This window comes from Borostomias antarcticus, assembly GCF_949987555.1.
Source record: "Borostomias antarcticus genome assembly, chromosome: 5".
NCBI classification, from domain to species: Eukaryota; Metazoa; Chordata; class Actinopteri; order Stomiiformes; family Stomiidae; genus Borostomias; species Borostomias antarcticus.
The window spans coordinates 11,367,614-11,382,251 of NC_140238.1; the positions used below are offsets into that span (position 1 = coordinate 11,367,614).

Consider the following 14,638-nt stretch of genomic DNA (forward strand, 5'->3'; position numbering starts at 1 on the left):
AGGGTTCCACAGTCGATTTGACAGGTCTGAGAAGCCTAAATTGAGGTGCCAGCATTTGTATTGGCAGAGTAGTATTACTATCAGATGAGTAGAGTAGATTAGTAGTAGTAGCAGTAGGCCTGGGTGTAACATAGGTGTGGCAGGGGGCGTGTTCAGCCTGTCAGGGTAGCCTTACCTGAGGAGAGGAGTGGCTTGGACTCCCACATGCTGTCATAGCAACTATTACCATCCTCCAACTCGCTGCTGGCGGCGTTCCCATTGGCCAACGCCTTCTCCTCCTTCCCCAGGAAGTAGCTCTGCATCGGAGTATTAAACCTAGAACAAGAAATGCAGTAAACGGGAGTGTGTGTGTGTGTGTGTGTGTGTGTGTGTATGTCAGTGTAACGTACTTCATGATGAGGATGTATCCACTGTACATCACCACCAGAATTAGGCTCTCCCACCTGCGGAGACGGACATACACAGGTTTACACACACACCGTGGTCCGGTGTGTGAAGAAAATGAAGCTGAGACAGACCTGGGGCGTTCAAATTCAGCGAACGTTAGCGAACGTTAGCAAACTATTTTCCGTTAGCGTTGTGTTCGCCGCAAACGTTTGCTAACAGAAGCTAACAGTCTGGAGAGGTAGTTCGCCAGTAACGGAATGAGGATCACAATGGACCCAGGCTTACTGGAGATGTGCTCCCATGGGGATTGTTTGTCATCAATGACAAAAGATGCCGCAGCAAGTACATACTGTCTTCTTGAAGCCATTTTATGTGTAGCCTAATGGTATTTTGGAACATTGTTGCGTTTATGCGAACTATTTGGAACGTTCATTAAAAGCCGTTCAAATGTGACCGTTTGCGACGAACGTTCGCCTCGGTTAGCTGAATTTGAACGCAGCCCTGGCTTCACATACCTCTACCTAGTAGATTCTTTAAACAAATAGGGTTCTGGACACATACAAATACACACACAGCTCAGTCCATGCCAACCAAGAGGTTTAGAGACACACACACACACACACACACACACACACACACACACACACACACAAACACACACACACACACACTCACACAGACTTTAGCCAGCTGGAAATTCCAGGACCGGAAGAGACCGGCGGAGTATACAGAGGAGTATGTAAAACCAATTCACACAGACACACACACACACACAAACACACACCACAGGGTACTCACCACACAATCTTTTCATCGTAGATGAACTGAGAAAAAGAGAGAGATGAGTGTTTACACACAGTAAGATACTGAGATAGAGAGAGAGAAGAAGGAGGGAGAGAGGAAGGAAGGGGGGGAGTCAAGAGAGACAGAGAGAGAGACAGGAAGAAGAGATGGAGGGAGGAAGGCGAGGAGAGCTAGAGAGAGAAGGAGAGAGATGGAGAGACAAAGTGAAAGACAGAAAAAGAGACAGAGAAAGAAAGAAAGTGAGAGATGAAGAGACAGAGAGAGAAAGAGAGAGAAAAGGAGAGCAAGAGATGGAGAGAGAGAGAGAAAGAGAGATCCAACTCACTGCTATCAGAGCCAACACAGACAGGGTGTAGTAGATTGAGTCACGGAAGACTGAAAACTTAGTCAGATAGACCACCTGGGGGAGAGAGAGGGAGAGAGGATGAGAACAGATAGACCACCTGGGGGAGAGAGAGGGAGAGAGGATGAGAATAGATAGACCACCTGGGGGAGAGAGAGGGAGAGAGGATGAGAACAGATAGACCACCTGGGGGAGAGAGAGGGAGAGAAGATGAGAACAGAGAGACCACCTGGGGGGGAGAGAGGATGAGAACAGAGAGACCGCCTGGGGGAGAGAGAGGGAGAGAGGATGAGAACAGATAGACCGCCTGGGGGAGAGAGAGGGAGAGAGGATGAGAACAGATAGACCGCCTGGGGGAGAGAGAGGGAGAGAGGATGAGAACAGATAGACCACCTGGTGGAGAGAGAGGGAGAGAGGGTGAGAACAGATAGACCGCCTGGGGGAGAGAGAGGGAGAGAGGATGAGAACAGATAGACCGCCTGGGGGAGAGAGAGGGAGAGAGGATGAGAACAGAGAGACCACCTGGTGGAGAGAGAGGGAGAGAGGGTGAGAACAGAGAGACCGCCTGGGGGAGAGAGAGGGAGAGAGGATGAGAACAGATAGACCGCCTGGGGGAGAGTTTTGGAGAGAGGATGAGAACAGATAGACCACCTGGGGGAGAGTTTTGGAGAAAGGATGAGAACAGAGAGACCGCCTGGGGGAGAGAGAGGGAGAGAGGATGAGAACAGAGAGACCGCCTGGGGGAGAGAGAGGGAGAGAGTGTGTAAACCAGAGGAGAAATGAATAGCTGTGGCTTTCTACTGCTTGCTGGAAGGGAACAAGAGGATCTTTCAGATCTTAAAAAAGAACAACTCTAGTCTCTCCTCTCTCTCCCCCGCCTCCTCCTCTCCTCTCTTCCTCCCTTCTCCTTCCTCTCCTGCTTCTTTCCTCCTGTCCTCCTCTCTCCTCCTCCTTCTCCTCTCATTCTCCCCCCCTCGCCCTCCTCCTTCCTGTCCTCGTCCTCCTCTGCACCTCCTACATGCAGGTTAATTCGGGTCGACATGCATGACCTGTTAAGCAGTTAAGGAGTCACAGATCCACCGCCTGAACCAATGCATTCAGCTGAGCAGATAAACGACAAAGACCGCAGAGAGAGAGAGAGAGAGAGAGAGAGAGAGACACAGAGAGAGGGACAGAGAGAGAGAGAGAGAGAGAGAGAGACTGTGGGATTGGTGTTTCCTAGCTTTACGACGGGCAGAATGATGCTCTTGTCTGGTAGAAAGCGTGTAGGCTTATGCACTGTATACACAGGCTTTCTTTATCTGTTAAAGTCTGTTCATTCCACATGGGGTTAGGGAGAGTGGGATGTGTGAGCCTGTGTCTTCCTCTAGGCGTTCTCAGTCTCTAACACACACACACACACACACACACACACACACACACACACACATTAGAAATACAATACAACATCGACCACATTAGAAATACACATTGGAAATACACAACATCGCCCACAGCCCTCACTAGCTACACAACACACGCACGCACGCACACACACACACACACACACACACACACACACACACACACACACACACACACACACACACACACACAGAAAAGCAGAGAACACTGAGGAACCTGCACAGAGAGGGAGGAGAGGAATGGACAGATTTATAAAAATGCGAAGGGTCTGGAAATCAATTTACAAGGGGAGCGTCATCAACAGTCCAGACCAAAATACCTCTGGACGCAATTGGATAGACCTACAACCAATCAGAGCACCGAAACCCTGGATTGGTCGCCGTCGTATCAAGTGGGTACAGTCCTTGTATCAAACCACGCCCCCTATTAGATCAACGGTTGTAATTGGCCCGACCAGATTGGATGGCCAGACTGATCTGCAGAGTGAAACTGAATGTGAGCTCACGTGATCAGGCAGGCGCCAGGCTATGGACAGATGGGAGGGGAGACACAACGAGAGGACAGTGACTGTAGCGCCCCCACCTGGCCAGCGAAGATGCCACACACTCCGATGATGCAGAGGATGTTGAAAACCGCCGAGCCCACGATGGTCCCTACTCCCACATCACCGTGGGCTATAAAAACACCTACACACACACACACACACACGTAAACACACACACACACACACACACAGACATCAAATTGTGTTACAAACACAGTGAAAGAGACTGATAGACACAGCGAGAGAGAAAGAGAGAGATAGAGACTCACCTATGATGGAGGCAAACAGTTCGGGGGCAGAGCTTCCAGCTGCCATGAAGGTGGCGCCCGCCACATCCTCACTCAGGTCCAGTTTCTGACAGAGAGGAGGATGAAGAGTACAGAGGAGGAGGGAGGAGGAAGATGAGGAGGAGAAGAATGAGGAGAGATGAGGAGGAGGAAGATGAGGAGAAGGAGGAGGGGAGAGGGGGAGGGAGCAGAGAAGGAGAGAGGGAGAGGAGAATGAGGAGGAGAGGAGGAGGAAGATGAGGAGGAGAAGAATGAGGAGAGATGAGGAGGAGGAAGATGAGGTGGAGGAGGATGGGAGAGGGGGAGGAGGGAACAGTGAAGGAGAGAGGGAGAGGAGAATGAGGAGGAGAGAGGAGGAGGAAGATGAGGAAGAGGAGAGAGGGGGAGGAGGGAGAGGAGAAGGAGAGGAGGAGGAGAGAAGAGGAGTAGAATGAGGAGGAGGGAGAGGAGGAGGAGAGAGGAGGAGAGGAAGAGGAGGAGGAGGAGGAAGAGGGGGAGGATGAGGAGGAGGAGGAGGATTTTACCTCACAGATCTTCTCCAGAGACATGACAAAGTAGTCATCACACACAATGGCCAGAGCCAGGAACATGTAGAGAGTCTGAGAGGTGGAGGGATGGAGAGAGAGGTATAGAGGGGGATGGAGGGATAGAGAGAGAGAAAGAGGTACAGAGAGGAATGTAGGGATGGAGAGAGAGAGAGAGAGAGAGAGAGAGAGAGAGGGGTAAAGAGAGACGGAGAGAGAGATGAAGAGAGAGGAAGAACGAGAGATGGGAAGAAGACAAAGTCAATGTAAATGACAAAAAGAGAGAGAGGGAGAGAGAGATAAGTCATAAACACCAAATGCTTTACAAAGTAGTATGTAGTCTTGTATACAGCGTTTGAGTGTGAGTAGCTGAATAAACAAATTCTACTGTCTCTCTACTGTCATTCTGTCATTCTACTGTCATTCTACTGTTATTCTACTGTCTTACCGCAAGTATGTGTAGCAGGATGGCTCCATGTGAACGCTGTCTGTTGGTGAACACGTCCTCTGGGAACTGATGGATGGCTGCAAGAGAACACACACGCACACGCATGCACGCACACACACATACACACACGCACACGCACGCACACACATACACACACACACACACATACACACTGGTCGGGACTACGGACAATTTCTCTCCTTCCACCCTCCTTCCTGTCATCGTTCTCTGTCACTCCATCCCCCTCTTCCTGTCGATCTCTGTCCCTCCCTCACTCCATCTCTCTCTTTCCCTCCATTCTGTCATCGCAGTGCTGGGCTGAGGCCCAGTAGATAGGGGACGGCCATGGAGCACACACACACACACACACACACACACACACACACACACAAGCACACGTACGCACACGCACGCGCACATGCACATGCACACACACTAGGGCTGCACAATTAATCGTAAATTAATCGAAATCGCGATTATGACCTCCGCGATTAACTAATCGCAAAAGGCCGCAATTAATGTGATTAATAATTTTGCTTTGAATTGAGTGTGCTAGGACTACACGGACGAATCAAAGGCGCTTATGCTGTCTGACCAATCACATGCGTTCCCGCTGAGTGCGCTGTGGCCAGCAATTTCACTGAGAAGACATATAGCAGTAGGTCAAGACACAAGTGTCACAAGAGTACCCGCAGCCGTGAGTAGTGACAAAATGAGCGAAAACGAGTTAGTAGCAAGAAAGGGATCAACGTCCGTGATTTGGGAGCATTTTGGTTATTTTATATTAATATTATATATTCAATATTAATCACAATTATTTATCGCAATTACCATTTTGAAGCAAATAATCGCTATTATTATCTTTTGTCATAATCGTGCAGCCCTAACACACACACACACACACAAGCATACATGCACGCACGCACACATACGCGCACACGCACACACACACACAACAACACAAACATACACATAAACACACACGTGCGCGCGCAAACAAACACACGCACACAACCTTAATCCTTTTGAGCACTAGTAAAATCCTAGCCGAGCTGTAGTAGATCATGTCACATGGAGCCACACTGTAGTATTGATCAGGTTTCCATTCTCCGGTAAACCCTCCTCCCTCTCTCCCCCTCCTCCTTCTCTCCTCCCCTCCTCCATCATTCTCTCTTCTCTCTCTCCCCCACGCTCAGTCATTTCCTTTCCTCCCCCTCCCTCCTACCAGAGGACGGGACAAGGTCATCTCCTGGAAGGAGCATCTCTAGACCATGATCAGCCCTCACACACACACACACACACACACACATACACACACGCATGCACGCACACACACATACGCATGCACGCACACAAGCACACACACACACACATGCACGCACACACACGCACAGCCACGCATACGCACACACACACGTGGTGTGGTGTGTGTAGAAGATGAGGCTGTAACAGACTTGGCTTCACGTACCTCCGGCTTTCCTACTAGATCTCTGGACACATTCAAACACTGAACACAAGCAGCTCTGCCCATACACATACTGAACACAAGCAGTTCTGCCCATACAAATACTGAACACAAGCAGCTCTGCCCATACAAATACTGAACACAAGCAGCTCTGCCCATACAAATACTGAACACAAGCAGCTCTGCCTATACAAATACTGAACACAAGCAGCTCTGCCCATACAAATACTGAACACAAGCAGCTCTGCCCATACAAATACTGAACACAAGCAGCTCTGCCCATACAAATACTGAACACAAGCAGCTCTGCCCATACAAATACTGAACACAAGCAGCTCTGCCCATACAAATACTGAACACAAGCAGCTCTGCCCATACAATGTATGCAAATGTACCTGACGTCCCTTGCCCTTCTGTGCTGCTGTGGTCATGTTTGTTTGTTTGTTTGTTTATTTGTTTGTTGTCTTTTCTTTCTCCTGGCTCAAATCAATGTCCTTACAATAAAGCTTCATTCTACTGTACTTATAAACCAACAAGACACAGCTACTTGCAACGTATGACAGTGTGGTATCTCTCCCTCTCTGTTTCCCTCCCTCTGTCTCTCTCTCTGCCTCCCACCCTCCAGACGTGCTTGTCTCTCTCTCTGCTTGTCTCTCTGTCTCCCACCCAGTGTCGCTTCCACACTCACTGGGTTCGACGGTGGGTCCTGACTTGGGAACACACGACTGCCTATCAACACCACTTTAGCCAACACATGTGACTACCCATCCACACCGATTTAGCCAGCTACAACAAAATAGCAATTTGATGGTGTGGGTGGTCGGTATTTATATTGAAGAGTGAGTTCAACCAATTAACTTTTGGTTACTCTCCCGGTTTCTCATCTGTCTGTCTGTGTCTGACTGTATCCTAGTCTTCTGTCTGTCTGTCTGTCTGTCTGTGACCAGATAGTGTTCCTCTCAGTTCTCCACTAGAAGTGGCGCTGCGGTGATAATGACCTCCACAGAGCCCCCAGAGGCCAGCTCTACCACCGCTCCAGAGATTCCTCCAGCCCAGACATGACTCCATAACCTCCCTCATGGGAACCCAAACATCTACCATTAGACCAAGGAATCCTCCCAGGTCTGTGGGTCAGGCAGGGTTAAGTTGCAAGCACCGGCAGAGCCATCGAAACGATAGTGCCTAGTTGTGAGAGGTCGAGGTTGAGGTGAGGTCCCCACCACCACCACAACAACAATTGTGGCACAGATTCATTCATGAACCATCAACCATTCCTCCTAAGTGTCCAAGTCTCTATATGTTGTGTTACTACAGTGCATCTGGAAAGTACTCACACCCCTTAACTTTTTCCACATTTTGTTATGTTACAGCCTTATTACAAAATGGATTACATTCGTTTCCCCACATCCCCACATCTACACACAATACCCCATAATAACAAAGTGAAAAGTTAAATTATTTTTTCTTTTTTTAGAAATGTATGCACATAAGTATTAAGACCCTTTCTTTACTCTGTACTTTATTGAGGCACCTGTGGCAGTGATTAGTTTAGTGATTAGTTGATTGGAGTCCACCTGTGGTAAATGCAATTGATTGAACATGATTTGGAAAGGCACACACCTGTCTACTGTACTGTATGTAAAGAAGTAACCCATAGTGCATGTGAGATACATTTGCAAAAATGTCAAAAGAATTTTTCACTTCATCATTATGGGGTATTGTGTGTAAATTGATGAGACAATTGAATGAATGAATGAATGAATGAATGAATTAAATTATTTTTGGAATAAGGCTGTGTATTGGCATAGTGGAAATAGGCATAGTGTAACAAAATGTTGTATAGGGCCAGTGTCTCCTAGTAGGCAAATGCCTAGGGCCTCTGCCATCACAAAATATTTTTTGTTTAAAACTATAAAAAGTGTTAACGTTCTCATTGGATACAGTACGTGCCAGTGATCATAAAACCCAAATTTTAACCCAAAAACCTAAAGGAGGAGGCCCCCCTCCCCCAGCAATAGATTGATCTGATTGGCTGAGGCCCCAACCGAATGTGATACTCAAGTGTGTCATTGCTGCAGATGATAGCCTAAAGTGATGACCTAACGTTACATGATGATGGGATGACGGCGCCTCAGTCTTTATTGCTTGATGTTGGGTAGGGTTTATTTCAAAAGGGGGCCTCCACAGAAATGTTTGCCTAGGGCCTCCAGAACTCTAGAGCTGGCCCTGGCACTATAACCTGTAGCCTGTGGTCTTAATGCTGTGTGTTCTACTGTGCGATTGGGTGTGCACCTGCCGTCATGCCCGTGGATTTAAGAGTTACGCTCCAGGTGGGTCACATGACACAACCTGAGGAGGAAGTGCGCCAGTGTGTCTCTGTCAGCCTGCGCTCGGAGCAGCGTGGTGCAAGTAATCACAAGAATGCCACTAACACAACGTTATCTATCTTCCCCTCAGTCAGAGGTCATGCTCCTATCTATGTCCTCCCCTCATACAGATGTTGTGTTCCTTCCTATATCCTCACCCAGGGGCAGATTTTGTCATTTCGGGGCCCAAGGCAAACACAGACATGGGCCCTAAATATCCCTTGTTCTCCACCCGTTTCAATCCTTATTCAACCACTCTATTGGTATGTTTACTGGCTGGATGGATATGGTAAATGGTAAACAGACTGTACTTATACAGTATAGAGCTTTTATCTGAAGGCCTCTCATTCACCCATTCACACACACATACACACACCAGTGGCGGCAGCTGCCATGCAAGGTGCTAACCTGCTCATTGGGAGCAATGTGGGATTCAGTGTCTTGCCCTAGGACCCTACGATCATTGGACCTGCACATCCTCATGAGCTACAGCTGTCCCAAATAACTGTTAACTACTTTGAGTTAAGTTAGACACATGACCTAGTGAGCCTACTGGTCTCACATAACGTTAATCACCTCATTTTAAGCTGGTGAGCTAGCTAGCTAGTTATTGATTATGAATCATCAGGCTTGGCAGTGACTTAGTTTAATGGGGGAAGGAACTCACATGACAGTGGTTAGTAGGGTGAGTGCTACTCACTAGTTGGTTATTATCTGTTATTGACATTATTAGCAATGCTCACACTACTAGTGCTTCTTTCTGCTCTTTGTTGGTGTTGTCAGTAGCCGCCGTGAAAAAAGTTGTTACCTTTGGCAGTTTTGCTAAAAAACCTGCTTTCCTAAGTTTACTCCTGCTTTCTCCTTTTTTCATCATCGCTGGGGTAACGTTTGTTGTTCTGCTTCAGTTTTGAGTCTCTGAATCATTTCCGCAGATGATCAGTAATGGAATAGTCCATTGTAGTGACTGGGGAGGGTGGCGGGGACTGACTGAGACACTCATGAATTAGGCATTCTGACGCTATTTGGCGCATGGATTTTTAGAAATAAATAATTATTAGTTAAAAGTTAATAAAAATAAACTATACGTTTATGAGGTGTTAATGGGGCCCTTTGTAGGTTGGGGGCCCAATACAATTGCCTACCTTTGCCTAATGGGTATGTCCGCCCCTGTCCTCCCCTAGTCATACAGATGTGTTCCTATCTATATCCTTCCCTCCTCATACAGATGTTGTGGTCCTATCTATATCCTCCCCTCCTCATACAGATGTTGTGGTCCTATCTATACAGAAACAGGGGTCGTAGGAAACGTTCCCACTCTGAACAGCATCTATTACGTAGGATATCAAACACACACAAGACACGTGCATGAGGTATATATGGATCAACAGGCAAGCATACACACTGTCACCTTCAAGGAAGGTTTTTGTCAGTGTGTATGTGTGTGTGTGTGTGTGTGTGTGTGTGTGTGTGTGTGTGTGTATGTGTGTGTGTGTGTTGTGTGTATGTATGGGTGTGGGTGTGCTTGTGAGTGAGTATGATGTATGTGTGTGTGAGGGTGTAAAGGCATTGTGTGTGTGTGTGTGTGTGTGTGTGTGTGTGTGTGTGTGTGTGTGGGTGTGTGTGTTTGTGTGTGTGTGTAAAAGTGAGTGTATAAAAGCATAATGTGTGTGTGTGTGTAAGTGTGGGTATGTACTTTATGTGTGTGAGTGTGTATGTATGTGTGTGTGTGTGTGTGTGCATTTGAGTGTGTATGTATGTGTGTGTGCCTGTGTATGTATGTGTGGGTGTTTGTGCATGTCTGTGTGTGTCCTACCTGGTTCAGTACAGTTTTTGTCCAGTGTGTTGTTGTCCCCGTCCATCGCCATTAGTCTCCGCCCCACCAGCTCTGGAGGCTGCGCCAGGCTCCTCCCGGTGTCCAGGAGTAGCCCATGGCCTGCCACACACACACACACACACACACACACACACACACACACACACACACACACACACACACACACACACACACACACACACACAACAGTCAGCGGCTAGGCAATAAGGAACCCTGCATTTGATCCTCGTCGATATGGAGGAGACGTTGCTTCCTGTATCCATAGTCTGTCTGCTAAGTGATGTATGGCAGTCAGTGAGTGCCCAATGCTTCCGCATCTAGTAGGCCTATTGTTTGTGTTAAAGATTTTGTTGAAATTATGTGAATACAAATAAAGTTATTCAAATGTATGTGTGTACACGTATTGTTGGTATTGTTGAGGCCAGCTGTACTGCACCCATCAAGCCAGCCAGACCACATTAGTGATTTCCTCAAGGAAGGAGGGGTCTTATCTGCATGTAAACAGTGGCCTATAGTGCCAAGGTTCAAATGGTGGAGGCAGTGTGATGAGACTGTCATATCAAAGAACAAGGAACACCTCGAGTCACCCCATTCTCACTCCCCCGTCTTTTCCCCCACACCCCACGTCTGCCCCCCCGCCCCCCCCCCCCCCACCCCCTTCTCTCCACCATGCCTGCCTTTCCACCACCTCTCCTGATTATCAATGGAATGTGGGGTTTAATAACCTCATTACTACTGGAGCCCAGTGAGACGCCTGAAATATGCTAATCTATAGCCCTTCTCTCTCAAAGACACACGCACGCACGCTCATGGACACACATGCGCATGAACACAAACACGCACACGCACGCACACACACACACACACACACACACACACACACACACACACTGCACACTGCACACACGCACACACCCTGCGACTAGCCTACCAATCCACGTGAGTTGGGGCCAGCCCCCTCGGTATCCCGTGAGTCGGTCGGTGGGGGATCTACCCACTCGACACCCGGTGACGGGGTGTGTAGGCGCCACCGGAACAGATCCGATCTCGTCCCGCGCGCTCTATAGCTTATATCCCTAAAGAGGCTGGAAGAGTCTTGCCTTAATTGGGGCAAGACGCGCAAACGAAAATATTTCTCTCTGTGTGTCTCTCTCTCTTGCACACACGCACACACACACACACACACACACAGACACGCACACAGACACACGCACACACACACACACACACAGACACACACGCACACAGACACACGCACACACACACGCACACACACACACACACACGACTCAGGAATCATAGTCCCGTGTAAAATCCAGTTAGGCTACTCTACTGTAGCCTACATCCAGACAGGGAGAGAATAGCCTAATCTTAATTTCTAAAAACAGAATAGATAATATGACGTGTGTGCGTGTGCGCGCTCTGCCTCACACAATGGCATAGCACTACTCCCGATATGAAATAGGCTCAATTACGCTGCACCAAACAGCCCCGCTGCGGCTCACGCTCCCCTCACCTGTTCCGTTGAGCATGGCGGACATGCACCACGTCAGACACAACACGCCGGAGATGAAACACACTTGGACGAAGAGCATCTGCCTCCTCTTGCGAACTTTGAACATGCTGGTAATTATTGTCTTCTTCGACATGGTGCAGTCCCGGTCCGACTCCATGCTCGTCTGCGTGTAAAGGCGGCTGCGGGCCAAGCCTCCCGGGCGAAGCTGCGCTCCCACTCGGCGGCGCAGATGGCACGGACCGCAGGAATATCCCTCCCGAGTTTCACGCCGCGAAAGGTCGGAGTGCCGGTGTCGTGATCATGCTGCTGCTGCTGCTGCCGCCTCTCCTCCTCCTCAATTGGCGGAGGCGCGGATACCAAAGCAGGCAGCGAAGCGAGCCGCTGTGTGAATTCGTGTGATACCGGCCCGGGGGTAGCCTACCCGCCGGGGAACCTCCTCCGATGCTGGGTTAAGAAAACGCTTTCTGAGAAGTTCCGTGGCGAGAGAATGATGCCCCCCCCCAGCCCATCAGATAGATGAAATCATAAAATCCTCCCACACCGCCTGATGATGAAGGCAGCCTGACGCATCTTCCTCATCATCCTAAAAAAAACGCAAGTTCTACGAAGGTGTCCCAGCGTGCACCCCGTTTCCCCGCAGAAACGTCATCATCCTCCGGTTTCGTTCCCATTGCGTTAATATACGTCTGCCGACTCTAAACGCCGCGGGCTGAAACCATCCTTTAATTAGCTCGTCGTACCGCTCGCTCTCTCATTCCATCGCAGACCCGCGAGCCCCACGCGTGCAGTCGTACCTTCTGCAAGAGGACACGTGATAGCGGCCTCTCTGCCTTGAAGTTTTGTAGATAGTAGGGTACCACTGAAGTTCTCTCTCTTTCTACCCCTCTCTCAGGGTGGGGGAGGAGTGTTAATAGAGTAGCCCAGAATAGAAAAAAATAGAATAAAAAGTTTATTCTGCCATGACAACAATAACAAGTACGCTACAGGTACATCGGGCCTGGCTCTGTCATCTCATATAGACTGCAGACTGTCCATCTTTCTCTCTCTCTCTCTCTCTCTCTCTCTCTCTCACACACACACACACACACACACACACACACACACACACACACACACACACACACACACACAAACACACACACACACACACACACATTTTCCCTCTGTCTCTCTCTCCCTCCCCCTCTCTCTATTTTAAACTGAATTGAGCATGGAATTGATTTTCAGATACGTCTGGACTTTTAAAGCTTTAAATGGCCTTGCAGCCCCCTACCCCCATGACTCCCTATATCCCTTCACATGCCCTCTGTTCAGCAGATGCTGGTCACCTTTTAATACCGCATATTACTGTAACAGACGGACATCCGGGGCAGAGCTTTCCCCTTCAGAGCACCTTTTCGTGTTTTCGTTGTCTCATGTACTGTTTCATGTATTGTTACAGCTGCTCTGTGACCATGAGAAGCGTTATATAAATAAAGCTGAATTGATTTGAATCTGAGGTTATCCCTATAGATGTTTTCTGTGTATGGAGAGGAGGAGAGGGATGGAAGGAGGGGAGAGGGAGTTCAGCCTGAGGCTTACTACTATCACAAATGAGGAAGACGTGCTTTCCTCTGTCTTCATCTCTCTTTCATGACTTCAGTGGTGGTCTGGTTGATCCTGTGCTGACTGGCTGATTGGTCGGTACAGGTACGTAGTTCAGGCTGAGGGCTACCATCAGAAATGAGGAAGTGTTTTTCTCTTCATCTCTCGCTCATGACTTCTCTCATCCCCACATGAGTCACATGCTCTGGACAGCTTCCCTCAGATGGCTTGGCGCCTGGCTGGTCAACTGGCCCATGGAGGGATCCAATCCCAGGTCAGTTATTCTCAGGTGGGGCAGCAGAGCTGGGTGGGGCAGAATGTTCAGTCAGGAGGGGCAGCAGCATGAGCTTCAAACCCATCTTCATTCACACCACCACGCTCCAAAATGTAAGGGGTTGGACTGTAAGTTGGATGATGCTACACCCTTCCGCCGACTTTCGTGGAAATTGGTCCAGTAGTTTTTCTGTAATCCTGCTAACAAACACACACACACATGCACGCACACGCGCGCCACATAAAACATAACCTCTCGCCCTGCGCTGTAGCAGTAATTAATTGTAGGTAATAACAGGCTATCCCCCACACACAACACAAGAATCTAAAGGTCAATTGAAATTGGGTCACCTATGTAGTAGAAATGTGCAGTTGTTTATCCATCACTACACCCACTACTCTAAGTCCCCACACCAGGAGTGTCAGTTACATAGATAGATAAAGAATAGATAGTCAGTCAGCCAGTCAGTCAGCCAGTCAGTCAACCAGTCGGTCGGTCAGCCAATCAGTCAGCCAGTCAGTACTGGTCTGGTAGTCTGTGTTGGTCAGTGGTGGTTTGGTAGTCTGTGTGTGATGGTCTGGTTGTTGGTGCTGGTCAGTGTTGGTCTGTGTTGGTCTTCTAGTCTGTGTTGTTCAGTATGGTCTGGTAGTCTGTGTTGGTCAGTGTTGGTCTGCTAGTCTGTGTTGTTCAGTGTTGGTCTGGTAGTCTGTGTTGGTCTGATAGTCTGTGCTGGTCAGTGTTGGTCTGGTTGACTGTGTTGGTCAGTGTTGGTCTGGTAGTCTGTGTTGGTTTGGTTGACTGTGTTGGTCAGTGTTGGTCTGGTAGTCTGTATTGGTCTGTGTGGTCAGTGTGGTCTGG

The 14,638-nt window shown here is 48.7% G+C and overlaps 1 protein-coding gene across 1 annotated transcript in view; it reads right to left on the bottom strand.

Moving 5' to 3' along the window:
* The window catches only part of slc24a4a (solute carrier family 24 member 4a), a gene marked incomplete at both ends in the record, with an annotated part of 23,289 nt that extends 11,210 nt beyond the window's left edge, over window positions 1–12,079 (bottom strand). Inside the window, 10 exons of the mRNA XM_084438906.1 lie at window positions 176–315; window positions 390–443; window positions 1,186–1,211; window positions 1,517–1,591; window positions 3,521–3,624; window positions 3,752–3,836; window positions 4,294–4,368; window positions 4,742–4,818; window positions 10,386–10,505; window positions 11,923–12,079. Of these exons, the coding sequence (XP_084295032.1) occupies window positions 176–315; window positions 390–443; window positions 1,186–1,211; window positions 1,517–1,591; window positions 3,521–3,624; window positions 3,752–3,836; window positions 4,294–4,368; window positions 4,742–4,818; window positions 10,386–10,505; window positions 11,923–12,079 (913 nt within the window). The remainder of the gene's footprint in view (window positions 1–175; window positions 316–389; window positions 444–1,185; window positions 1,212–1,516; window positions 1,592–3,520; window positions 3,625–3,751; window positions 3,837–4,293; window positions 4,369–4,741; window positions 4,819–10,385; window positions 10,506–11,922) is intronic.
* Window positions 12,080–14,638: the final 2,559 nt, after the last annotated feature.